The sequence below is a fragment of the Micromesistius poutassou genome (genome assembly GCF_964030765.1).
Source record: "Micromesistius poutassou genome assembly, chromosome: 10".
Classification (NCBI taxonomy): domain Eukaryota; kingdom Metazoa; phylum Chordata; class Actinopteri; order Gadiformes; family Gadidae; genus Micromesistius; species Micromesistius poutassou.
The window spans coordinates 404,484-432,323 of NC_140280.1; the positions used below are offsets into that span (position 1 = coordinate 404,484).

General features: G+C 49.3%; 1 protein-coding gene across 1 annotated transcript; it reads right to left on the bottom strand.

Annotated features, from left to right (window-relative positions):
• Positions 1 to 1,363: 1,363 nt before the first annotated feature.
• ap2b1 (adaptor related protein complex 2 subunit beta 1) lies at positions 1,364 to 27,673 on the bottom strand. Its single transcript, XM_084474125.1, has 22 exons — positions 27,555 to 27,673; positions 25,214 to 25,268; positions 24,569 to 24,674; positions 24,214 to 24,349; positions 23,813 to 24,058; positions 22,945 to 23,135; positions 21,256 to 21,477; positions 20,825 to 20,945; positions 20,344 to 20,439; positions 20,113 to 20,228; positions 19,333 to 19,498; positions 18,186 to 18,284; positions 17,652 to 17,911; positions 16,088 to 16,280; positions 9,250 to 9,291; positions 8,694 to 8,840; positions 8,367 to 8,512; positions 7,593 to 7,722; positions 6,734 to 6,818; positions 5,977 to 6,063; positions 2,733 to 2,887; positions 1,364 to 1,475 (listed from the first exon to the last, which is right to left on the bottom strand). Exons 2-22 carry the CDS (start codon positions 25,248 to 25,250, stop codon positions 1,401 to 1,403), a joined length of 2,856 nt encoding a protein of 951 aa, XP_084330251.1. The 5' UTR covers positions 25,251 to 25,268; positions 27,555 to 27,673; the 3' UTR covers positions 1,364 to 1,400.
• Positions 27,674 to 27,840: the final 167 nt, after the last annotated feature.

A 27,840-nucleotide genomic window follows, 5' to 3' on the forward strand; every position in this document is an offset into this window, starting at 1 on the left:
AGAGCTCTTAAATCTCACCTACAGCATCTTTAAATTAAGCAATCAAAGAGAAAAAAAAACATCAAAACATTATTTTATCATGTTCATGTAATACTCGCAATAACATCGCAATTATGAAATTGAATTAATGAATTTTAACTGCAATTCAAACAAACAATATCAGTTTAACCGTTTTGTTTCCAACATGGCACATTCATTTAAAAACTCATTTTAAACTCAGCTTTTACTATCAATCAAATTCAATTGAGGTTTTCGGATGCTAAAAGGGCAAGGTCTCTCCTCGTTGAGGAATGCTAATGTAGTTCTGCGCTAACGTCCTATACTGGATCGCTCTTAATGTGTGAGAAGCAAACGGGGCATTTAATTATAACTCACTTGAATGATATACGGGTCTTTGCTTTTGGTAATGCTGCAGAAAGCAATTGCACAAGCAATAAAAACAACAACATTAACATTAATTGTTGAATTATTAACCTGAAAATTGGCAAAGAAATGAACATAATGCAGAGGTAGATGCAGGGCAAAGGAGAATGGAAATGTAGTCGTACAATTACAAAGCTGAACTACCACTGGTCCAAGATATGCTTTACAGAGTTAGTGGTGTACTGGTGCAAAGGAAAACAAGAAGAAATTGGCACTTATCATAAAAACATCGCTATCTTATTTGATTAGGGGTGCTCTACAGTACTCTTAAAACACCATGGCAACCGGACTCTTCCTCCCTCACTGCTGCATGTCAAGAGAACACGACGAACTGAACGTTAGCTATGGAATGCAACGGGGCGGGGTCAGTCCATAGTCATCACTAAAAGTCACTTAAAATAAAAAGCAAAACAATCTTCACAGTACAAAAACACCAATGGCTTTGTGGAAAAAAAAGATAAGAGATATATGGTTTTGCTACCAACAGGATTTCACTATAGATCACGAATTACAACATTAAAGACACCAAAGTTTAAGTTGGAATAGTGGCTACATTTTCACAAGGTCAGACTGGACCGGGGGGGCGTCCTCGCTGACCGGGGGGACAACCAGTAACTACTCAAACTAAAAGGAAGGCCCACAGTGCATGGCTGCGCTGCGGTGGACCAGAGTGAGACTGAACAGTGGATCTAAGTGTTGGTTAGTCGTGGTGCAACCTGTTAACGTCGGTTGCAGAGGAGGATCACTAGCGGTCCACCCGACGCGTGACGCCAGCGCTGCGCTGTGCTCACGCCTTCCTTTCAGTTTGGCAGTCAGGTTTTTAGCGCCGGCCAGAGGGGGAGGCGGCCTCTGTAGGGGTACGGGTAGGGGGTGTAGGGCCTGGAGCGCTCTGGAGTGTGTGTGTGTGTGGTGGGGTTGTGGTGGGTGGGGGGGGGGGGGGGGGGGGGGGGGGAGGGGGAGGGGGTAGAAGCTGGTCCTCAGTTCTTCAGCACTGAGTCGTACACTTGGTAGACGTACTGGGTGACCTCAGGAGCCCTGCACTTCAAGGAGAGCTGTGGGAACCAGAGGAGACAAGAAGAGCATCAACACAGAGGAACAACGGACACGCAGTAGTGCAGAGCAACCGCCCCCCAGGCCTCAGCCCGGAACACGCTACCACCACGCAGACCAGTGGTTAGATAAACACGCTACCACCACCACGCAGACCAGTGGTTAGATAAACACGCTACCACGACACAGACCAGTGGTTAGATAAACACGCTACCACGACACAGACCAGTGGTTAGATAAACACGCTACCACGACACAGACCAGTGGTTAGATAAACACGCTACCACCACGCAGACCAGTGGTTAGATAAACACGCTACCACCACCACGCAGACCAGTGGTTAGATAAACACGCTACCACGACACAGACCAGTGGTTAGATAAACACGCTACCACCACGCAGACCAGTGGTTAGATAAACACGCTACCACCACGCAGACCAGTGGTTAGATAAACACGCTACCACCACGCAGACCAGTGGTTAGATAAACACGCTACCACCACGCAGACCAGTGGTTAGATAAACACGCTACCACGACACAGACCAGTGGTTAGATAAACACGCTACCACCACGCAGACCAGTGGTTAGATAAACACGCTACCACCACGCAGACCAGTGGTTAGATAAACACGCTACCACCACGCAGACCAGTGGTTAGATAAACACGCTACCACCACGCAGACCAGTGGTTAGATAAACACGCTACCACCACGCAGACCAGTGGTTAGATAAAGATCCCATATTAGGCTTGTTTAGGGTTAATAATTACGTTTGATGGTACAACTAGACTAGGGTAACATGCACGTGTGTTAGAAATACCCCTTATTATTATTATTCTCACACTGTTCATTTCTGCAAAAAAAAATTTAAGTCTTTAAAAAAAAAATTCTGTTTTGTATCACGTCGCTTTAAAGCCCGCCTCCCGAGTAGCCCAGTCTGCTGTGATTGGGCAGCACGCCCACTCTGTTGCGATTGGTTGAACACTTGTGTGCGCGTGTGTCGGCTAATTCCCGTCCCACACTGTTACGGAAGTCAAGTTTGAGCGCAAACGAGCCGCTTCACACGCTTAACGAGGGGAGTTCTCGCTGGGAACAAACGAATACTCCCCCTGGCTCCCACTTAGAATGTTCTATCTTAGCAGACGTAGAACCTGTAAACATAGGTCACAGTCTACAGTAAACATAGGTCACACAGCAGTGTACAGTAAACGTAGGTGACATAACAGTCTACAGTAACAGCCTACAGTGAGCCCTCCTACCGTGTAGTTGGGGTTCCCGGGCTGGATGCGCAGCTCGGCCAGGATCCAGATGCCGTTGGTGAGCTTCAGGGACTGGTACAGCATGTCCTGGCCCTCCACGTTCCTCTTGGCGATGGTGTAGATGTTGTTGCTCTGCAGTTTTCCCGACACGGTGTCTGCGAGGCCACAGGGAGGAGGGCATTGGTTCACTGCCGTCTGACAGCGGGTGATGGATCACAGCCCGCAGACACACACACACGCTGCACACACCGCGCTGTGATTGGCTCGTGAGCTTAGAGATAGTTGAGTTTAAGAATTAGCTTAGAGAGGGTTAGGTATAAGGTTAGAGATGGTGAAGTTTAGGGGTTATGTTAGAGATGATAACGTTTAGGTGTTACATTAGAGATGGTGAAGTTTAGGGGTTATGTTAGAGATGATAACGTTTAGGTGTTACATTAGAGATGGTGAAGTTTAGGGGTTATGTTAGAGATGATAACGTTGAGGTGTTACATTAGAGATGGTGAAGTTTAGGGGTTATGTTAGAGATGATAACGTTTAGGTATAAGGTTAGAGATGGTGAAGTTTAGGGGTTATGTTAGAGATGATAACGTTGAGGTGTTACATTAGAGATGGTGAAGTTTAGGGGTTATGTTAGAGATGATAACGTTTAGGTATAAGGTTAGAGATGGTGAAGTTTAGGGGTTATGTTAGAGATGATAACGTTGAGGTGTTACATTAGAGATGGTGAAGTGTGGGAGTGTGTGTGGATGATGGCTGGTTGAAGCAGCCTCACCTGGCCCAGTCTGGCCAAAAGCTGTGTGCGCCTCCAGATGATATTATGAACCCATAAACGACTGCGTCGGGTTCTCCGACGTCTCTGGTTCTTCCGCAACAAGTAAAGACTCGTAGTGGTGATTATCTCGGCCATGGTTGAGAATTAATCGGTGTAAAGAAACGTTGTTGTTCACAAGAGAACCGCTCCTCCTCCAATATGCTTCAAACTGTTGTACGATCAAACCTGTGTAGTGGCGTTAATACGGGCTTTGCTTTGGGGTGAGCTGTCAGGGAGAGATCCCCTGCAGTGGATCAGCCTTGTTGTTTTCATTTACTTCTACAATAAACTGAATATTAACATCACCCCCTGGGTCCTGGAGGAGCTCAGAAACATCACCCAGGTGGAGTGTGGCCAAGCGCATTTAGGCATTAGGTTACAGATGGTTAAGTTAAGCTTTTGGGATAGAGATTTTTATGCCTTTAGGTACCAAGTTAGAAATGGTTAAGTTTAGGCTATTTGGTATTAGGTTAGAGATGGTTTAGGGATAAGGTTAGAGATGGTTAAGTTAAGATAATAGGCTAGGGATGGTGAAGGTCTAAGGTTAGAGATGGTTAAGTTAAGATAATAGGCTAGGGATGGTTAAGGTATAAGGTTAGAGATGGTTAAGTTAAGATAATAGGCTAGGGATGGTGAAGGTCTAAGGTTAGAGATGGTTGAGTTAAGGTATTGGGTTACAGATGGTAATGTTTAGTAACCAATCACAGCAGGATTCTGGGCAGAGTGTATCAGCTTACGGTTAGATCCATAATCACGCCTCTTGCGTGCAGAAAGATAATTTCACTAGTTATTGGGGTCTTCTTGTGACCCAGAGAACAACAAACATCAGCTGAAGACGTCCCAACCAGAGCACAGACGCAGAGCAGCGGCTGCCACTGCACAGTGATGGTGTGTTTGTTTAGGGAGTAAATCACGCGTTGTGACGCCTCCATCGGCGTTACGTTAACTTGGCATCATGTGCCCCACAGGGCGCGTCCCAAACCGCCTCTTTGAACATTGATCACAATCAATAAGATAAGATAAGAATAACGTCGTCATTTATGACTGAGAGTGGAGCGTTGACCCCAGAGTTCTCCGTTCAGGACGGAAGCTCAGCCCTCGTTGAGTCGGGGCGGAGACGTTGGTTATTACGCTGCCGTTTCCCCGCGTCCTTCTCTGGATCACACACCCCTGGACCCGCTTCACTACAGGCTTCCAACGCTACGAGTACCACTACGCTACCAACACACCGACTACAGGAGGGGAGGAGAGCTCTAGAGGGGCTCGTCTGACTGCTCCACCACGCTACAGGGGGGGGGGGGGGGGGGCTATAGCTCTAGAGGGGCTCGTCTGACTGCTCCACCGCGCTAGAGGGACGGGGGGGGGGGGGGCTATAGCTCTAGAGGGGCTCGTCTGACTGCTCCACCACGCTACAGGGAGGGGGGGGGGGGGGCTATAGCTCTAGTCTCGGTCTGACTGCTCCACCACGCTACAGGGAGGGGGGGGGGGGGGCTATAGCTCTAGAGGGGCTCGTCTGACTGCTCCACCGCGCTAGAGGGACGGGGGGGGGGGGGGCTATAGCTCTAGAGGGGCTCGTCTGACTGCTCCACCACGCTACAGGGAGGGGGGGGGGGGGCTATAGCTCTAGTCTCGGTCTGACTGCTCCACCACGCTACAGGGAGGGGGGGGGGGGGCTATAGCTCTAGAGGGGCTCGTCTGACTGCTCCACCGCACTACAGGGACGGGGGGGGGGGGGCTATAGCTCTAGTCTCGGTCTGACTGCTCCACCGCGCTACAGGGACGGGGGGGGGGGGGGGGGCTATAGCTCTAGTCTCGGTCTGACTGCTCCACCGCGCTACAGGGACGGGGGGGGGGGGGGGCTATAGCTCTAGTCTCGGTCTGACTGGGGGGGGGGGGGCTATTAGAGGACCTGGTGCACCACACCCTCCAGCTCTTATAACGCGGCGGCTTGCTGCTGCTCTACAGGTGGTCTCCCCGCGGTGAGCCACACCTGTACGCTCTGAACGCTCTCTGAAAGGAAAACAGGAGGAGGGGGGGGTGGATTACGGCGCTATCGGTAGGAAAGGAAAAGTAGAAAGAATCGTGATAGCTTCATCTCTCTATCTCTCTTTATATTGATTTGTAGAAAGGTGGTGGTTGGGGCCGTGGGCGGTACGAATCATTGCTGCCAATGACATAACATAACATAACCTATCATATCATAACATATAACATGTATCAGGGGAAATGACTGCTTAGTGACTCTTAGTGACTTAATGACTGATGGGATGGGTTAGGAGGAGCAGTGAAGGTCATATTCTGACCTTCACATCTGGAACCTTTAACACCATCGTTGTTTTGCCCTGGGGGTCATTCACTCGTGATAACATCCACAAAATAACCCTCAACGATACGACAGCGGACACGAGGACCACGGGCCGGTGGAGCTCCTACCTGCGTTCAGGTGGCACTCCTTGATCTGGTACTGCAGCTCGTTCTCGTTGGGGATGTCCTTCCATGTGGCGAGGAACACCTGGCGCTCTGGAGGACAAACGCTCGCCATCAGTCACCCCCCGCTCACCCTGCCCCCCCCCCGTCTCCCCCTGCCCCCCCCCTGTCTCACCCTGCCCCCCCCCTGTCTCCCCCCTGTCTCCCTCTGTCTCCCCCCTCCCCCCCCCCCTGTCTCCCCCCTGCCCCCCCCCGCTCACCTTGTCTCCCCCCGTCTCCCCCTGCCCCCCCCCCTGCCCCCCCCTGTCTCCCCCTCCCCCCCCCCGCTCACCCTGCCCCCCCCTGTCTCCCCCCTCCCCCCCCCCTGTCTCCCCCGCCCCCCCCCCCCGTCTCCCCCCCGTCTCCCCCTGCCTTGATAATTAATTGATCAAATTGATTTGTTAGAAATCGCCATCCATCAGTCAGTGAAACACGTGGTGAGAATGACTGATCAAAAGGACTGTGTCTCGCTCTGCATGCAAGGATTTAGATTTTAGACCGGTCTCATTTCTGACCAATCAGGGCCTCTCTTCCCTGATTGGTTCAGGGAATCAATCTTGCCTGTCAATCACAGGTGTGTGCTTGCAGCACTTAGCGGCAGGGCGAGATGGGAGGGAGGGGACATCGTTTGGCTTATTTACCAAACCTCGCTCTCTCAGATCTCACCTACAGCCACACGCGGTGTAACGTACACTTCCTGTTAAGGTGGAGGAGGATCACGTACCCATTTTTCCGTCTTCCACAAAGAATATGTTGAGGGGGATGAGCCCGCTGAAGTAGAACACGTCGATGTTGTTCTTCACCGCCACCTGTGTGCAGGGAACACAGCTCAGCCCGGCTCTGACACACAGACTGACGCTTCAGTCTGACCCCCGCTGGTCCTGTGAGCACGTGGACCCTGTTGGTACCGGCCTGTGTACTGTACAGTCACTGTACAGTCACTGTACAGTCACTGTACAGTCACTGTACAGTGACTGTACAGTGACTGTACAGTGACTGGAGCGTTGTCTCTACACTCGGTGAGCCTAACGAAGCAATGAGCCGGGCTCCCTCGTCACCCGTCTCTGGAGGTACTTTGATGTTTTACTTGAAAAACAAAACTAACAAAGGCGTGAATTCCAAATAAGGGTAAAAAACAACAACTTGTTTTTCCGTTTTGTTCCGTTTTCCCGTGCATGATCTCCCTACCGTGACTCTAGAGACGCCTTAAGTTATGGGTCCACGCTAATATATGCAATCTTGTCAAATGAATTGTCTAATCAAATATAATACAAAACAATAACGTATTCAACCAAGACATTTACTCAACATGGCTCTTACAGGAATGGATCCATTTGAAAAAGGGAGAAGCACCATGCTAGAGATGAGAGAGTATGAGAGTGTTCCTCCTCCACAGCCCCCAGGTCTGTCTGACCTACCTGGAGGTCGAGGTCCTGTGTGACCTACCTGGAGGTTGAGGTCCTGTCTGACCTACCTGGAGGTTGAGGTCCTGTCTGACCTACCTGGAGGTTGAGGTCCTACCTGGAGGTTGAGGTCCTACCTGGAGGTTGTTCAGAGGGTCGGTACCTGGAGGTTGTTCCTACCTGGAGGTTGTTCAGAGGGTCCATCTTCATGACGGGCCCGATGGTGTTGAGGGGCAGGGACACCTCGATGGTCTGGCTGGGCATCAGGGGGGTGTGGATGGGCAGCGGGCTGGTGGGGATCATCCCGAAGCTACAAGCACCAGAGCAGTTAGACTGAAGCTGAAGCCCCCCCAGGTTAACGTGTTCAGAGGTGTGTGTGTTGGAGTGTGTTAACGTGTTTAGAGGTGTGTGTTGGAGTGTGTTAACGTGTTCAGAGGTGTGTGTTGGAGTGTGTTAACGTGTTTAGAGGTGTGTGTTGGAGTGTGTTAACGTGTTCAGAGGTGTGTGTTGGAGTGTGTTAACGTGTTCAGAGGTGTGTGTTGGAGTGTGTTCTTGGTGTTTAGAGGTGTGTGTTGGAGTGTGTTCTTGTTGTTTAGAGGTGTGTGTGTTGGAGTGTGTTCTTGGTGTTTAGAGGTGTGTGTTGGAGTGTGTTCTCGGTGTTTGGAGGTGTGTGTTGGAGTGTGTTCTTGGTGTTCAGAGGTGTGTGTTGGAGTGTGTTCTTGGTGTTTAGAGGTGTGTGTTGGAGTGTGTTCTTGGTGGTCAGAGGTGTGTGTTGGAGTGTGTTGAAGGTGTTCAGAGGTGTGTGTTGGAGTGTGTTCTTGGTGTTTAGAGGTGTGTGTTGGAGTGTGTTCTCGTGTTCAGAGGTGTGTGTTGGAGTGTGTTCTTGGTGTTCAGAGGTGTGTGTTGGAGTGTGTTCTTGGTGTTCAGAGGTGTGTGTGCTGCGCTGCTGCTCACCTGTTCTTGTTGAACTGGATGGCGAAGTCCGACATGTGCTGCAGGGCCTTGTTGGTGAAGGTCATGTCCATGTACATGTGTCCCTGGCGCCGGGAGAACGTCCCGCAGATCTCCAGCCCCTTGGCTTTGACGGCCGGGAGCCACACCTAGCGCACAACAGTCTGTTTACACCCTCCGGCCCACGCCGTCGCCCAGAGCGCCTCACTACACCACAACAGTGGTCCGGTCGGTACCAGCAGCCCGGCAGCGGACTTAACGCGTTCACCCTTAACGCGTTCACCCTTAACGCCGCTGCTCTGAGGAACACGCTAGCGTCACGCGACTCACCGACTTGGGGATGACGTAGCCCCCGGTGGTGCTGGCCATGCCGGTGGACAGCTCGAACAGGTCGTTGAGGCCGCTGCTCAGGGCGGCCGGCGTGGGCGACGGGGCGAAGGTGTTGGGCACCGAGGACGGGATGAAGTTCTGCCCCACCTGGAGGGCGGAGAGGAAGTGACATCGCTGCAGGCCGGGCGGACGGAGGACCGACGGAGGACTCGCCTGTCAGCCAAAGACCGCTCTTCTGCTTTTTTTTTGCTCCACTTAATTGACAGAAGTCGTTTTATTTCTGTGTCTGTTTACTGGAATGTCACCGCACAGTGAAAGCAGCAGTGTGAGCAGGTCATGCTGTTTGTATTTAGGTGACACATGAAACGGTGACTTGCTGTAAAACTGTAACCGTGCACCGTGAACGTCAGTGAAAGAGGAGAGTAGGAGGACGCAACGGGCCCCTTACCCAGACGGTGTCCGACTGGTCATCATCAGAATTATGATTATTTGTGTAAACCTTAGCGAGCTAGCTCTGTCAACTGAACTAAAGCCAGCAGACGGCGTCAACACTCACAGCAGGACTCCCCCCAACGCCTCCGCCCAGATCACCCCCGAGCTGGAGGAGAAAAGAGAGGACACCACAAACATTACAGACAGACAGACAGACAGACAGACAGACAGACAGAGAGGGGGAGCAGAGAGAGAGAGATATGTGTTTAGCAACAGTGACCAACAGATTAGCTCTTAGGGGGGAAATCAATTCACGTGAGAATCAGGGTTCTTTGCTCTTTTATCGTATTTAATAAGAAAACATCAATGTTATGTTTGTGAAGGAACACGAATGGTCCCATCCTACAGAGGTGTGAATGCTCTACACACTACGAGGTGTTGCTGGATCGTTGTATAATTGTAGTCCCATAATGTCTTACATTAGTTAAAATGTTATGTAATGTATTACTATTATTTTTCTCTAGATGGCGTGCCATGCTGCCTTAATAGCGTTCAAGGCAGTTCACGTTCCATTGTATGAAACCAATTCATGCAGCGTGTATCCGGAACGTCGTGTGTTTGGAGGATGTTCAAGGCTCAGGCCCACAGCCGTCATGTTCTGCTCTCTGCCTTGAGAACAATGGAGTTCTCTCTCTAAGGTCACATTGACGTTATAGCTGGTGAATGGCAACGCATTCTGGTCTGTTGAATGGACGGCCTGGAGGACCTACAGAACGCAGCACCCACCACAACCTTGAGAATGAATATATATATATCTTTTTTATTACATTTGTTGGCCTGCTGCAGAGCGCTACAGAAAACTCCTTTCTGCTTGCGGGTTCTCTGCGCAGAGAACCGACTTTATCTAATATAAAATATTAGGGGGGGGGGGGGGGGTGGTTTTTGGGGGGGTTTTGGGGGTGTGGTTTTGGGGGGGTGGTTTTGGGGGGTGGTTTGGGGGGGTGGTTTTGGGGGGTGGTTTTGGGGGTGTGGTTTTGGGGGGGGTTTTGGGGGGGTGGTTTTGGGGGGGTTTTGGGGGTGTGGTTTTGGGGGGGTGGTTTTGGGGGGTGGTTTTGGGGGGTGGTTTTGGGGGGGTGGTTTTGGGGGGGGTTTTGGGGGTATGGTTTTGGGGGTGTGGTTTTGGGGGGGGTTTGGGAGGGTAGTTTTGGTTGTAATAATAATGTAGTAATAATAAGTAGTGGTATTGTAGTAATAATAAGTAGTGGTATTGTAGTAATAATAAGTAGTGGTATTGTAGTAATAATAAGTAGTGGTATTGTAGTGATAATAAGTAGTGGTATTGTAGTAATAATAAGTAGTGGTATTGTAGTGATAGTAGTAATAATAAGTAGTGGTATTGTAGTAATAATAAGTAGTGGTATCCTAGTAATAATAATAATAATAATAATAATTAAAACTGCGCGCAGTGATGAACGGGACCTCGCGCCGGCTTGCAGCCGCCACTACGAGGTCCCGTTCATCACTGCGCGCAGTTTTAAAAAAAAATTGCGCCGGCTTGCGGCCGCGTCACGTGCCGTCGTAACATGTGTGCTGGCAAGATGTGCACATGTTAGGACCGCACGTGAAGCAGCCGCAAGCCGGCACGAGGTCCCGTTCATCACTGCGCTCAGTTTTAAAAAAGCGCAGTTTTAAAAAAAATTCGCAAATTTATGTAATCTGTAGAAGCAGAGGTGCCCTGTGGTGTCCTACTGATTGTTTTGACATTAACATGTAAGACCACATTTAACTGAATTACATGTTGTAACAACTTTAACTAACATTATTAACCCTACATCAATGATCCGATAAATTGCCTAGGAGGAGTTAGTTCAAATACAAGGCGACGGAATTCAAAAATGGCCAACTTTAATGGCATGCCACGGACACGCCCTTCAACGTACAATCACAAATAGCATGATTTTGGTTCAGCACCACTTCATGACTGTACTGACCAATTTTGAAGCAGATCTGATAAATTCCCTAGGAGGAGTAAGTTTAATACAAGGCGACGGAATTCAAAAATGGCCAACTTTGACGGCATGCCACGGACACGCCCTTCAACATACAATCACAAATAGCATGATTTTGGTTCAGCACCACTTCATGACTGTACCGACCAATTTTGAAGCAGATCCGATAAATTCCCTAGGAGGAGTTCATTCAAATACAAGGCAAAAAAGTGAAAAAAAGTCAAAATGGCCGCCAAAAGTGAAAATTAGAAATGCAAATAGCCGACTTCCTGTGGGGTTTGGGGCATGGGTCCAAGAGGCTTTTCTGTAGGTATGGGCACATTGTACGTGAATACTGAGTTTCATACATATTGGTGAAACGTGGCGCAGGGGATGCTTTTTAAAGTTCCTGTAGGGGGCGCTACACAGATGAGAAACACGATATTTGGTATGTGAGCTACCGGCACCAGTCTACACGTGTCCTGTGAATTTCATATTCATAACTATTATGATCTCCGCACAGTGATTTTGAGGCTCTGGCGGCCATGTTGTTTTTTCAATCGACTCAATTTTAATTGAGCAGTTAGAACATTGGTACCTAACGACCACTGAGTTGGTCCCGCTCAAATCAAACATTGCGTCTATGAACTGTGGCTATTTTAGTAACGGGCCACGCCCACTTCGAAGCCACGCCCCATTTGAAAATATGTTGACTTTATCTTGTTCAGAATTTGATTCTGAACAACTTTTGTATTGGGGCCAACATCATAGGCGTCCAACTTGACGTTGATAAGAGCAATTAACTATTTTCGAGGTTTCAACCACACCACTTTTAGAACTCATTGGTGCTCTAAACTTTATTGTACAGACTAATCCTTAAGTGAGATTGAAGATAATGGGCCATATATGATATGTGCCAAAGGATTTTGGTCAAAGTCGAAAAACCTGGGATTCTTGGGGAATTTACTGTTTTTAACTAAATTCAAAATGGCGGAAAATATGGCTACCGGAAGTGTTCAGTTCAAGAGACTTTTTTGTTCATCATGAGGATATGCATGTGTGTGCAAAGTTTCATGAGTGTAGGTCAAACCGGTGGCGAGATATGCTTGTGCAAAGTTTGCACTTTTGAACAGTTGCTATAGCGCCACCTAGGGGCGAATGTGAATTTGAGGGCTAGAATATCAAATTTTTCACCAGTCCCCACAATTGCACCAAAAAAATTTGAGTTTTAGAATATGTGCAGGGGGGGAAAAATGCAGTCGAAGTGGCTAAAAATAATAATAATAATAATAATAAACACGAGGGTTTCAATAGGGACCTTGCCATGTTTGGCTCGGTCCCTAATAATCACGAGGGTTTCAATAGGGTCCTTGCCAAGTTTGGCTCGGTCCCTAATTAAAACTGCGCGCAGTGATGAACGGGACCTCGTAACATGTGCGCTGCCACGAGGTCCCGTTCATCACTGTGCGCAGTTTTAATTTAAATTTTTCCCGAACTTATGTAATTTTAACTTTTTGCGAACTTCTGTAATCTGTAAAAGCAGATGAGATTGATTCCCTAGGAGGAGTTTGTTGAAATACAAGGCGAAAAAGTGAAAAAATTCCATGAAAAATGGCCAACTTTGACGGCACGCCACGGACACGCCCTTCAACGTACAGTCACAAATAACACGGCGTTGGTTCAGCTCCATTTCATGACTGTACTGACCAATTGTGAAGCAGGTCCGATAAATTCCCTAGGAGGAGTTCGTTCAAATACAAGGCGAAAAAGTGAAATTTGCCGGTAAAAAAGTGAAATTTGCCGGTAAAAGTGCAAATTAAAAAAGAAAACAGCCGACTTCCGGTGGGTTTTGGGGCATGGTTCCAAGAGGCTTTTCTGTAGGTATTGGCATGTTGTACATGCATACCGAGTTTCATACATATTGGTGATACGTGGCGCAGGGGCTTGTTTTTAAAGTTCCTGTAGGGGGCGCTACAAATCTGGGAACCACGATTTTTGGTATGTGAGCTACAGGCACCAGTCTACACGTGTCCTGTGAATTTCATATTCATAACTATTACGGTCTCCGCAGAGTGATTTTGAGCCTCTGGCGGCCATGTTGTTTTTCCAATCGACTTAATTTTACTTGAGCAGTTAGAACTTTGGTCCCCAAAGGCCACTGAGTTGGTCCCGCTCAAATGAAACATTGCGTCTATGAACTGTGGCTATTTTAGTAACAGGCCACGCCCATTTTGAAGCCACGCCCCATTCAAAATTTTTTTGACTTTATCTTGTTCAGAATTTGATTCTGAACAACTTTAGTAGAGGGGTCCAAGATCATAGGAGTCCAATTCATGTAGATATGTGCAATTTACCAATTTTTGGGTAAAAACCACACCCCTTTTCGAACTCAATGGCTCATGGGTACTTGCTACTTTAGTGTACAGACTAATCCTTATGTCAAATTGAAGATAATGGGGCATAGATGATATGTGCCAAAGGATTTTTGTCCAAGTCGAAAAACCTGGGATCCTTGGGGAATTGACTGTTTTTAACTAAATTCAAAATGGCGGGAAATGTGGCTACCGGAAGTGCTAAGTTAGTATCTGCAAATTTGTTCATCATGAGGTTTTGCATGTGTGGCAAAAGTTTCATGAGTGTAGATCCAACCAGTGACGAGTTATGCTTGTGTAAACGTTGAAATTTTGTCATAGTTGCTATAGCGCCACCTTGGGGCCAATGTGAATTTGACGCATAGAATATCTAATTTACAGCAGTCCCCACAAATGCACCAAGTAAAATTGAGTTTTTGTATATGTTCAGGGGGGGAAAAATGCAGTCGAAGACGAAGGAAAAGAATAATAATAATTAAAACTGCGCGCAGTGATGAACGGGACCTCGCGCCGGCTTGCAGCCGCCACTACGAGGTCCCGTTCATCACTGCGCGCAGTTTTAAAAAAAAATCGCGCCGGCTTGCGGCCGCGTCACGTGCCGTCGTAACATGTGTGCTGGCAAGATGTGCACATGTTAGGACCGCACGTGACGCAGCCGCAAGCCGGCACGAGGTCCCGTTCATCACTGCGCGCAGTTTTAAAAAAGTGCAGTTTAAAAAAAAATTCGCGCCGGCTTGCGGCCGCGTCACGTGCCGTCGTAACATGTGTGCTGGCAAGATGTGCACATGTTAGGACCGCACGTGACGCAGCCGCAAGAACATGTAAGACCACATTTAACTGAATTACATGTTGTAACAACTTTAACTAACATTATTAACCCTACATCAATGATCCGATAAATTCCCTAGGAGGAGTTAGTTCAAATACAAGGCGACGGAATTCAAAAATGGCCAACTTTGACATCACGCCACGGACACGCCCTTCAACGTACAATCACAAATAGCACGATTTTGGTTCAGCACCACTTCATGACTGTACTGACCAATTTGGAAGCAGATTCGATAAATTCCCTAGGAGGAGTTAGTTCAAATACAAGGCGACGGAATTCAAAAATGGCCAAATTTGACGGCACGCCACGGACACGCCCTTCAACGTACAGTCACAAATAGCACGATTTTGGTTCAGCACCACTTCATGACTGTAATGACCAAATTTGAAGCAGATCCGATAAATTCCCTAGGAGGAGTTAGTTCAAATACAAGGCGACGGAATTAAAAAATGGCCAACTTTGACAGCACGCCACGGACACGCCCTTCAACGTACAGTCACAAATAGCACGAATTTGGTTCAGCACCACTTCATGACTGTACTGACCAATTTTGAAGCAGATTTGATAAATTCCCTAGGAGGAGTTCATTCAAATACAAGGCCAAAAAGTGAAAAAAATTCAAAATGGCCGCCAAAAGTGAAAATTAGAAATGCAAATAGCCGACTTCCTGTGGGGTTTGGGGCATGGGTCCAAGAGGCTTTTCTGTAGGTATGGGGACATTGTACGTGAATACTGAGTTTCATACATATTGGTGAAACGTGGCGCAGGGGCTGCTTTTTAAAGTTCCTGTAGGGGGCGCTACAAAAAATAGAAACACGAATTTTGGTATGTGAGCTATCGGCACCAGTTTACACGTGTCCTGTGAATTTCATATTCATAACTATTATGATCTCCGCACAGTGATTTTGAGGCTCTGGCGGCCATGTTGTTTTTTCAATCGACTCAATTTTAATTGAGCAGTTAGAACTTTGGTACCTAACGACCACTGAGTTGGTCCCGCTCAAATCAAACATTGCGTCTATGAACTGTGGCTATTTTAGTAACAGGCCACGCCCACTTCGAAGCCACGCCCCATTTGAGAAAATGTTGAATTAATCTTGTTCAGAATTTGATTCTGAACAACTTTAGTAGAGGGGTCCAACATCATAGGAGTCCAACTTCATGTAGATATGTGCAATTTACTATTTTTGGGGTGAAAAACACACCCATTTTAGAACTCAATGGCTCATGGGTACTTTGAAATTTATCCTACAGACTAATCCTTATGTCAGATTGAAGATAATGGGCCATAGATAATATGTGCCAAAGGATTTTTGTGAAAGTTGAAAAACCTGGGATCCTTGGGGAATTTACTGTTTTTAACTAAATTCAAAATGGCGGGAAATGTGGCTACCGGAAGTGCTAAGTTAGTATCTGCAAATTTCTTCATTATGAGGATTTGCATATGTGTGCAAAGTTTCATGAGTTTAGGTCCGACCAGTGACGAGTTATGCTTGTGCAAAGGTTGAAATTTTGGCATAGTTGGTATAGCGCCACCTAGGGGCGAATGTGAATTTGAGGGCTAGAATATCAAATTTTTCACCAGTCCCACAAAATGTGCCAAGAAAAAATGAGTTTTCGAATATGTGCAGGGGGGGAAAAATGCAGTCGAAATCCTGGAAAATAATAAGAAGAAGAATAATCATGGGGGTTTCAATAGGGTCCTTGCCAAGTTTGGCTCGGTCCCTAATAATAGTAATAATAATAATAATAGTAGTAATAAGTGTCACCCACCAGGCTGTCCAGCCCCCCTCCCAGCAGGTCCACGGCCCCCATCTGCATGGAGGAGACCTGGGGCACGTTGACGGGCGGGCCCAGGTCCAGGTTGAGCAGGTCTCCCAGCAGGTCTCCCTGGCTGGGGATCACGCTGGTCTGGTCCATGGCCGGCGCCGGCCCGCCGCTGCCCGGGCTCTCCCCGGTCTCCGTGCTGCGGACGGGAGGGACAGGAAGCTGAGGCACGGCGCCACCGCAGCCAATCAACAATCAACACGCCGGGACGCCTTCCTACGCCCGTGGGACGCCCACTGGAAGACACGCCCACCGGGGCAGAAGACACGCCCCCACCGGGGCAGAAGACACGCCCACCATGGTAGACACACACCCCCCGGACCAGAAGACGCGCCCCCCCGGGGCAGAAGACACGCCCACCGGGCCATTCATTCAGGGGATTCTGCTGACGCTTTTATCCAAAGTGTCATACAACCCTTCACGCACACATTCACACCCCGACGGCGGAGTGGACCCCTCAGGGCGACAGCCAGCGGGTCAGGAGCAGTCAGGGTGAGGCGTCTCTCTCAGGGACACCTCCACACTCCTCTAGGAGGAGCAGTCAGGGTGAGGCGTCTCTCTCAGGGACACCTCCACACTCCTCTAGGAGGAGCAGTCAGGGTGAGGCGTCTCTCTCAGGGACACCTCCACACTCCTCTAGGAGGAGCAGTCAGGGTGAGGCGTCTCTCTCAGGGACACCTCCACACTCCTCTAGGAGGAGCAGTCAGGGTGAGGCGTCTCTCTCAGGGACACCTCCACACTCCTCTAGGAGGAGCAGTCAGGGTGAGGCGTCTCTCTCAGGGACACCTCCACACTCCTCTAGGAGGAGCAGTCAGGGGGAGGCGTCTCTCTCAGGGACACCTCCACACTCCTCTAGGAGGAGCAGTCAGGGTGAGGCGTCTCTCTCAGGGACACCTCCACACTCCTCTAGGAGGAGCAGTCAGGGGGAGGCGTCTCTCTCAGGGACACCTCCACACTCCTCTAGGAGGAGCAGTCAGGGTGAGGCGTCTCTCTCAGGGACACCTCCACACTCCTCTAGGAGGAGCAGTCAGGGTGAGGCGTCTCTCTCAGGGACACCTCCACACTCCTCTAGGAGGAGCAGTCAGGGTGAGGCGTCTCTCTCAGGGACACCTCCACACTCCTCTAGGAGGAGCAGTCAGGGGGAGGCGTCTCTCTCAGGGACACCTCCACACTCCTCTAGGAGGAGCAGTCAGGGTGAGGCGTCTCTCTCAGGGACACCTCCACACTCCTCTAGGAGGAGCAGTCAGGGTGAGGCGTCTCTCTCAGGGACACCTCCACACTCCTCTAGGAGGAGCAGTCAGGGTGAGGCGTCTCTCTCAGGGACACCTCCACACTCCTCTAGGAGGAGCAGTCAGGGGGAGGCGTCTCTCTCAGGGACACCTCCACACTCCGCTAGGAGGAGGAGCCGGGGATCCAACCAGCGACCTTCAGGTGACCAGCTGACCCGCTCTGCCTCCTGAGCCACAGACGCCGTAGGGTCAGAGGTGTGTGACAGACGGGCGGCGCTGACCTGCTGTGCTGGATGGGCAGGTGCTTGCGGTGGATGCCGTGGCTACCCTCCACGAAGGCGTTGGGGGGCTTGTGGTAGACGGAGGCCAGCGAGCCGATGTGGCAGATGAGCTCGTCCAGCAGGGTGGGCTCGATGAGGTCCGTCTCCTCGGAGATCAGCGGCTTCTCCGACAGCACCACCTCCTTGGCGGTGACGGGGTCGGTGGACAGCAGGCGCCAGTAGATGTAGCCGCGGTCACGCAGGTCCGGGTTGTCAGAGTCCTGGACCACGCAGAACAATTCAGCAATTAACTTCATCTTTAACGTGAATACTTCAATATGTGTTTACTGCATTTAGTTATCTTTATGTTTTTAAATACATATTCAGGTGTGGGGGGGATAAGAAAGAATGTCTGGTTTGAGTGCGTCTGGTATTTAAGAGTCTGTCTGTCTGTCTGTCTGTGTGTCTGTCTGTGTGTGTGTCTGTGTGTCTGTCTGTGTGTGTGTCTGTGTGTCTGTCTGTCTGTGTGTCTGTGTGTCTGTGTGTGTGTCTCACCTGCGTGGCCAGGCTGAGGACCTGCTGGACCAGCTCCTGGGTCTCAGAGGGCTTCTTGAGGAACAGCTTGACGATGGCGGTCAGCAGGGTGAGCTGGACCTGAGGTCAGAGGACCAGGCACCCGTCAGTGATACACTGTCTACATCATCACCGCCCAGCCCCCGTCAGTGATACACTGTCTACATCATCACCGCCCAGCCCCCGTCAGTGATACACTCTGTCTACATCATCACCGCCCAGCCCCCGTCAGTGATACACTCTGTCTACATCACCGCCCAGCCCCCGTCAGTGATACACTGTCTACATCACCGCCCAGCCCCCGTCAGTGATACACTGTCTACATCATCACCGCCCAGCCCCCATCAGTGATACACTGTCTACATCATCACCGCCCAGCCCCCGTCAGTGATACACTCTGTCTACATCATCACCGCCCAGCCCCCGTCAGTGATACACTCTGTCTACATCACCGCCCAGCCCCCGTCAGTGATACACTCTGTCTACATCATCACCGCCCAGCCCCCGTCAGTGATACACTCTGTCTACATCACCGCCCAGCCCCCGTCAGTGATACACTCTGTCTACATCACCGCCCAGCCCCCGTCAGTGATACACTCTGTCTACATCATCACCGCCCAGCCCCCGTCAGTGATACACTCTGTCTACATCACCGAGTGGTGTGCTTTATTCTCCAGTTATATATTGAGGTTATACCGCGGTCACAAACCAAATGAAGACAGAATCTAAATGTAGTCCTGTTACATCTACATCGAGGGCGTTTAGCAGACGCTTCTATCCAAAGCGACCTACAGTAAGTACATTTGTCAGAAGGAGGAGAAACAACTATATATCACAGTCTGTACAGTAAGGATGTTCATAGAACCAAGCACTAACACTAGGTTAACCCGTTCCCCGTATACACTAACCATCACTAGGTTAACCCGGTGTAGAGTAACGAGGAGGAGGTGTAGCGTAACCAGGAGGTGGTGTAGTGTAACGAGGAGGAGGTGTAGCGTAACCAGGAGGTGGTGTAGTGTAACGAGGAGGAGGTGCAGCTCTAACGAGGAGGAGGTGGGGGTGGGGGTGGGGGTGGGGTCGGGGGTGGGGGCAGGGTGGGGGCGGGGGTGGGGTCGGGGCGGCGGCGTACCTGCGTGCTCTCGTCGTGGAAGCCCTCCAGGAAGCTCTCCAGCAGCTCGTCGGCGTTGTCGATGCGCTCGGCGTACTCGCCCACGATCCAGATCATGGCGGCGCGCGCGTCCGGCTCGTCCAGGGAGTCCAGGTTCTCACACAGCGTGGCGATGATGCTCTCATACCTGGGGGGGCACAGGGGTCCGGGACCAGGGTCCCGCGTTAAACACCGGCCCCCAGCCCGGACCACCACCATCTGACCGCACAGGCCGCAGTAAGAGGACTGGTTTAGAGAATGGACCAATCGCTCGGCCAGGAAAACCTTCTTCACTAGTGAAAACCTTTTCACTATGGCAGGGAAAAATGTAATAAAGTAAATGTTGGGTCCTGCTGAACATGGATTCACTGTTATTAATCAAAAACGGTATCACAGCATTGGCTTTACTTCACTTATACCATTAAAAATAGTTTGTCGTCATTTTTTGGTGAATACATTGAGATCATTCCCACATGCAAAGGACCGGCTTCACCTCAGCTGTTCACACAGTAGTAGTACTAGTGGTGGTAGTGGTAGTAGTAGTAGTATCAGTAGTATTAGTAGTAGCAGTAGTATTAGTAGTAGTAGTAGTAGTAGCAGTAGTAGTAGTAGTAGCAGTAGTAGTAGAAGTAGCAGCAGTAGCAGTAGTATTAGTAGTAGTAGTATTAGTAGTAGTAGTATTAGTAGCAGTATCAGTAGTATTAGTAGTAGCAGTAGTATTAGTAGTAGTATTAGTAGTAGTAGTAGCAGTAGAGCACGTACTTGTTGGGGTACTTGCGGAAGATGTCCCTGATGACCACGATGGCCTCCTGCACCACGTAGTTGACCTTGGTCTGGATGAGGTCCAGCAGCGTGCTGACGCAGCGCTCTGCAGATTGCTGCGGGGGGCAGACAGCGGTACAGAGGAACCCGTCCCGGGTTAGTACCCCACACAGCGACGTGGACTCACCTCATGGCTCCATCACGCTCCCACACTGCAGGCCCAGAGCTTACCTCCACTTTGATGGCGCAGCGTCCGATGGCCCGCACGGCCTTACGGACAAAGTCCACGTCCACCTCCGTGGCGTACTCCTTGAGCTCGGCCAGGACCTGCGGCGGTGAGTCACATGATCACCTCTGTTTACTACCAACCGGTCTTCACAAGACGCTAAATCAAAGTCTGTCAGCCCTCTTGTTATTGTTCATGCTCATCTGTAAACATGTAATAAAACATGTCCATCCTTTTTTGTATTACATGTTATTATTCATTTAATAATAATAAATCATGCTATTTTTCTCTTATTTATCCGTGCAAATCCAAGGTCCTCGCCATCTTAGGTAACTGAAAGAGATAAGTCACGTCCTGTACATGTGTCATCACTCCATGACTGCCAACTCTGTGGGGTCCCACCCACACTTTGACCCACACTCTTCCCATCATCTGTCAAACGGCGTAGCTAGGCCTCTCCATTCAGTGGTAACTCCAGTAGTGTACCTGGGCTATGTTGGCCTGGGAGGCCAAGCGGATCATGATGTCCAGCTTCTCCAGCTTCACGTAGATGGGGTCGTTGTACTTCACGAAGAACACCTTGATCTCCTGCTTCAGGATCTCTGGCCTGGTGGAACCACACGTTGGACCAGGACGCTTCGTTATTCTAACCAGTGATGCATTTTCAAACATCACTCATTGTGATTGAGTTATGGACACTTGTGTGTTCCACCTATTTAGACTTTTTCTGTTGATGGATTAATTGTATAATAATCAAACCTTGTCAAGATTTACGGCTCTACAAGGACACATGTCCTGTATGACATACAGGACATACATGTCCGTCCTTCAATCAGCTCATAAACAACAGTGATCCTGCATCGCAATTGGGCCACAGAATCAGCCAAAAATAAATCAATTAAAAAATGCAATCTGACCTTTTCTGGACGATGAGGTTGATGTTCCTGAGGGCCACGTACTGGACCTCGGGCTCCCCGGAGAGCAGGGTGACCAGAGGGGGGGAGAGCTTCTTCAGCAGGGTGTTGTAGTAGTCAGACTCCTTGGGCAGCAGCTCCAGGAACTTCATGAGCACCTTGACGGCGGACAGCACCACCGCCGAGTTGGCGTGGGACAGCCGCGGCGTGACGCGCTCACAGATGCTTTGGGAGGAGGAAAGGAGGAGGAGAGGAGGTCGTTTCAGGTCGTGGAGGATAGTCGGTTACCACGGCAACAGCAAGAACACCGGAGGTGGAAGACGTATTTTATGGATGATCTGGTCCGCATCATGTCCTCCAGTAGGTCCTCTCTTCGAACAGACCTAGAGTCTGATGATGACTCCCCACAGATACACAGACGCCTTTCATATTTCTCTTTGAGGTTTGGAAAACGGTGAAACACACGTAGCGTGGCATTCTAGAACTGCTCTACTCATCACCTTCTCAAACATTATTTTAGTCATTCCACCCGTGGCGACTCTTATTTAATTTAAAGCGGTTATGTTATTGTTCATGACAGTCCATAAACATCCTCCATCTGTAACATGATGCCTTAGTTTTCATTGATGTGGGTTATGTGTATGTATGGTATTCTAAGTAATACTAATACTAAACTATACTATACTAATACTAATACTAATCTTTGTATGTGTGTAAGTAATGGAGAGCAGCCCGTGTGCAGCCACTCCCATGATTGGTCGACACGTCTCATTATTCAAAAGGGAGTCTCACTACCACTCAGGTGACCGGCCTGCGTCCAAGCACATTGGGCAACCCCACCTTCTGAGATCCTATCTGGGAAAGACCTCTACCTCCGTCTACCTCTACAGAGAGGACACTGCAGAGAAGACAAAGACCTCTACCTCTAGAGAGAGGACACTGCAGAGGAGACAAAGACCTCTACCTCTAGAGAGAGGACACTGCAGAGGAGACAAAGACCTCTACCTCCGTCTACCTCTAGAGAGAGGACACTGCAGAGAAGACAAAGACCTCTACCTCTAGAGAGAGGACACTGCAGAGGAGACAAAGACCTCTACCTCAGTCTACCTCTAGAGAGAGGACACTGCAGAGAAGACAAAGACCTCTACCTCAGTCTACCTCTAGAGAGAGGACACTGCAGAGAAGACAAAGACCTCTACCTCTAGAGAGAGGACACTGCAGAGGAGACAAAGACCTCTACCTCCGTCTACCTCTAGAGAGAGGACACTGCAGAGAAGACAAAGACCTCTACCTCTAGAGAGAGGACACTGCAGAGGAGACAAAGACCTCTACCTCCGTCTACCTCTAGAGAGAGGACACTGCAGAGAAGACAAAGACCTCTACCTCCGTCTACCTCTAGAGAGAGGACACTGCAGAGGAGACAAAGACCTCTACCTCTAGAGAGAGGACACTACAGAGAAGACAAAGACCTCTACCTCTACAGAGAGGACACTGCAGAGAAGGCAAAGACCTCTACCTCTACAGAGAGGACACTGCAGAGAAGGCAAAGACCTCTACCTCCGTCTACCTCTAGAGAGAGGACACTACAGAGAAGACAAAGACCTCGTATCTGAGCAGAGACATAAGAGACTGATCTGTGCGTCGTGTCTCCTGGGACCAACATTCATAAAGGTGACATCACCCTCGTCCTACCTCTGGGCCTCCCGCTCGTCCTTGGGGTTGTAGTTGGACAGGCAGTCCAGGATGAAGATCTGGCCCCACTCGGTGCACTCGTTGAGGGCCGTCAGCAGCTTGTTGATGTTCTGGGGGTTCAGGTCCAGCAGGTTGCTGTTGGGGTGGGACTCGCTGATCTCCGACAGCGCCGCCACTGCGTTGGCCACGACCTGCGGGGTGGATTTTTGCCGACAAAGGATGAACGGATTGGCGTGCTTAGCAGCAATGCTGCTGGGACGCAATGCAGCGGAGGCAAAGCTGCAGGAATAGTCTGTAGCTATCCAGCAGTAATGCACTGCTTCCACCTCTTTGATTTAAATCAAAGAGCCTTCAGTTGCCCATCACCAGCTGGTTAAAATGATTCACTCCTATCTCACGCTCAAGGCTAGACCTGCTTCTTAAGCAGGCATTCGCGTAGACATCCTGCTGCATCTTAAACAGAGAGTCGATGTGCTACTAAGCATATCCCACTAGCTCTACAACAGTAACAAGCTGCTGTCTTCATACGACGATTCTTCTTCAGTGCAAGTTCATGTTTTTGCAGTTTAACAGGGTTTGGGCTGCACAGGTCTGTCAGTGTTTCAGCAAAACAGAACAGAACAGAACATAGTTCAAGCAAACTCACTAAAGGCAGCTACACTACAGCTCCCTCTGTAGTGTAGGACGGCCCCATTCGTTTGCCTCCGCTAAGATGACATGAGGACTGACTGTACCGTGACTGGACGGTCGACCACACATGAACTAATGTCACTAATGTCACATGAACTAATGTCACTAATGTCACATGAACTAATGAACTAATGAACTAATGAACTGATGTAACAAAGGGACGGTGTGTGAGGCGCACCATGGGGTTGGAGTCGGCGATGAGGTCCCTCAGGGAGTCCAGGAAGCCCTGGTCCTCCACCATCTGGGCGTTGATGTCGTGGAGCTTGGCCACGCACACGGCGGCCGTCTTCCTGACGTACGGGTCCTCGTCCTTCAGACACTTCCTCAGCGGCTCGCACAGGTACTCGGTGATCTTGTCCACGCGGATGCAGCCCATGGTGCGCACCGCCAGCGCTCGGATCAGAGGGTTGGGGTCCTCGCAGTCCTGGGAGGCACACGGGGGAGAGGGACGTCACGGCGGCCCGGGTACAAGCTCACCTGCAGCGGGGGGCAGACCTCTCCATGGACCGTTTCAGCCCCCCTCCAGACAAAGAGGCCAGGTGCATCGGACGGACGGGGGACCGCGGGAGGGGGGCTTGCCTTTACGAAGCTGTTGACGGCCATGATGGCCATGTCGGGCTGGCTCTTGGCGTAGTTCATCAGGTAGAGGTACACCAGCTTCTTCAGCTCCAGGTTGTCCGTCTGCATGCAGTTCACCACGTCTGGAAACAAGGAGCTGACGGGAGATCAAAAGAAATGATAAGCCCATTTGAAATAAACATAACAACTAAGTACAAAAACACAAAATGTGTTTCATGCAAGCAAGAATTCACTGTTGTTTTCAGTAACATGTTTTATGATCTTATGAGGAATTTAAATCTTGAAAATGTTCATTCTTATAGATTATCGAAAAATGAAATGTGGATGTGGAGTTTTTAAATGTCTTTGTTTGTACCTGACATCCTTCCCCACCGTCATGGCGGCGATGACCTTCTTCACGGCCTCCTTCCTCTTCTCCTTCTTCTCATTGTTCAACTCCGCCTTCAGCTCGAAGATCTCACCTATCAAGCAAGCCCATAATACCGGACATTAAAGGAACGCCAAACCCTGGAACCACTTCTTTTGGATACAGAGTACTGTTGGGGGTAACGTGGTAGTGATACGGATTGATCCCAGTCCAACTCTCGACTTACTGCCCAACTGTTTTGGGTTACCAGGTAACTGGAATCAAACATTCTGACTACACTAGCCCCCGATCTGTCACGAGTGGAGAGAGACACAGCCTGAAAGCCCGCCCCCAAACTTTAAGGGAAAATGGTTTCTCCCAAAAGTGTGACAAAAGCAAATCTTTTATTTTGATAGTGGGTGAGACTAGCTGAAACTGGGCGTTTGAGTTCCCTTTAACAGTAGTATAGATTATTGAGGTTGATGTCAAACCATGCAGAAATGCACTCAGCTAAATATTCTAAATGTGATGAGCTCATCATAAAAAGGACACACATATCAAAATATCACATATATCAACATGCAATACAAATTATACAGTACAGGTCTATATAAAAAAAATTCCAGTGAGATAGAAATCAAGTTTATCGTTTACCTTTTTTGTTGGTGGTAAAATATTTGGAGTCCGTCATGACTGTGGTCTTTAAAGTCTGTGAACACAGAGGAAGGTGGAGGAACGGAGAACATTAAGACACAAAGACAACACCGTACTGGACTGATCTAGAACAGATATAGTCACAGCTGCTGTCCTGTTCCAGCAGACCTTTAAAAGGAAGAGAAGAAGATCTCCCAATGTTTGTTTGTGAGAACTGCAACTCAATACGTCACGTCATCACGGATCACGCTCACCTACGGTTCAGCATCACAGAGACCAGGATAACGTCTTTGGACGGATTGCCGTGTTTAATGTTCACAAAAGGCGAGGAACGGGACAAGCATCAACGACCACAACCGCACATTACTGACTTCAAAGTAATATCAACGGTTTTGAACTGAGAGATCTGAACCTATAAAAGAAATTAAAGCTTGATTTCGGCAATCAAGTTTAGCTTTGAATATATTTAGATGAGCATGCTTCTACTAAAGAACTTTTGATTGATCCATCGCATATCACCCTATTCAAACCCTTCAATTCAGAAAATACACATTTGGTATTTATTGTTATCGGGGAGTGTATGGGGCAATCTGCTGCCCGAGGTCTAGTGGTGCTCAGCGAAACTTGAAATGCAGAAGCTATGGCTCCGTCGATGGTGGAGCTGCCACTGACTAGAAAACCCTTTTCTGTGGTTATAGACTCTCAATGTTATAAGGAATACAATCACACAACAAAGGATCCGGGGGGGGTCGGCTCGGGGGCGTTGGCGCGCGGGGGGGGGTCGGTGCGGGGGCGTTGGCGTGGGCAGCCTCCTCCAGGCTTTAAGGGATTTGATGTCAGCAAAGTTGTAAGGACTGGCGACAGGCTGGTGATTGCAGTACAGCGGCAGGCTATGCTTACCCCTCCCCCTTTGCACCGGCATGCTTTGTGTTCCGGTTTTAAAGGTAGTGCTTAGAAACAGTCGAACGTGTTCATAATGTTAAGTGGTTGTTGTGTTCATCGTTCTTTATGTCTGTCCACATTGTATTGGTGACCGGCTTAAAGCATCACTGTAATCAAGTGTGTAATAGCATTCAAAATGACCAACGTGGCCCAAATACAAAGAAAATACATCTTGTTATGGGAATAGCCAGAGTTCTGGCGAGAGCACAATATTAATTTGCTCAGCGAGTCACTCTGGGAACGAGCAATATACTCATTCCCCGATGCCCCTGGCCCAGAACATGAACCAATCACATCGGTGATTGGATTTGATCTGATATAGGCGGGACAAAAGCGTTGCTGTTTTACCGACCGGATACGGCAAGAGTCTTCTCTATTGGTTATTGGTCGTGGTGTTATCCTATTGCGTGCAGTGATATTTTCAAATGCACGCTTGGTTCCGCCCCTCGAGTCGGGCCGTGTTCATTACTCGTTGCCAGACCCTACAGCTCTCCAGGTGTGGGTCTGGAGTTCCAGGCTGGCTGAACTCGGTCTGCTCCCGAGTGGGGCCGACCAAAAGGGGGCGTGCCTCGGTGAAAGCTGGTCGATGTCCCACTTTGACACCTGTGCGACGCATCTCGAACACCCTATTAGCATACGTAAAACTGTATGTATATATGTATATATATATACACGTCATGTAACAGGGACAAGTCGAAAAAGTATGATATCGCCCCTTTAATTAGAGATCACCCCTTTAAAAGCATGATAGCACCCCTTTAATTAGAGATCACCCCTTTAAAAGCATTATAGCACCCCTTTAATTAGAGATCACCCCTTTAATTAGATAGCACCCCTTTAAAAGCATGATAGCCTCTTTAATTAGGTCCCACCGCTGTTACCGTAATACCGGTGACAGCTGCGCAGTGCACGCAGCGGGAGCGCGCCGCTACCTGTACTGCGTGCTGGCCGCCGCTCGTACACTTTGAGCCATCGATCCCTTCCTCTGAACAGACAGCCCCGTCCGTGGGGCACACGGTGCGAGACAAACACAAGGTTGACAGAACGACAGTCCACACAATGCGTGTCTCCAGCCCCCCTGACATCATCATCTCTCTCTGAGCTCACATTAGCAGACGTTAGCATGCAGGGCTGATGGCATGCTAAGGAAATGCTAACGCGACTGATGCACAATACACCACATCGGGAGGATCCGCACTACGCGCTGCCCTCATGGGTGGTTTAGTGTCAGGATGAAAACAATCGATCATAATGAAAACACCGATCGGGTTAGAGGTCCATGTATCGATCCTCGGCAGCCAGAACCCCAGGACCCCAGGAGGCTTTATATCGAGCTAACGTTAAGATATCTGCTTCATCCAAAACGAAACAACGCGGATTCATGAAACATGAACGATACCTGCTTGCGTGCAATGCAAAGGATTGGTTTCCAAAGTAGAGGATCCTGAAACACCCAGGCCTTGAAATCTAGGAAGTGAAATGTTGACTGAGATGAGCGCTGGAGGAAGATGGAGAACGGAATCCAAGGTCTTAGCGGAGGACGCGTTCGAGTACACTCGGAGAGAAAAGCATAAATAAATATTAATTCCAGAATTGTGCAAGCGACGTCTTTAATGCTATTGTCAATGTATATAGTAGCATAGCATATTCACGGAAATAACCAACCAATATTTTTTTTTCTCAAT

What these genes read in the sequence shown, in the direction of transcription:
- ap2b1 (XM_084474125.1), bottom strand. Translation starts at nt 25,250, where the DNA reads ATGACGGACTCCAAATATTTTACCACCAACAAAAAAG. An exon ending in TCGCCGACTCCAACCCCATG is followed by an intron (nt 23,136 to 23,812) that starts GTGCGCCTCACA and finishes TCCACCCCGCAG; the next exon opens with GTCGTGGCCAACGCAGTGGC. An exon ending in GACGAGCGGGAGGCCCAGAG is followed by an intron (nt 21,478 to 22,944) that starts GTAGGACGAGGG and finishes CTCCTCCCAAAG; the next exon opens with CATCTGTGAGCGCGTCACGC.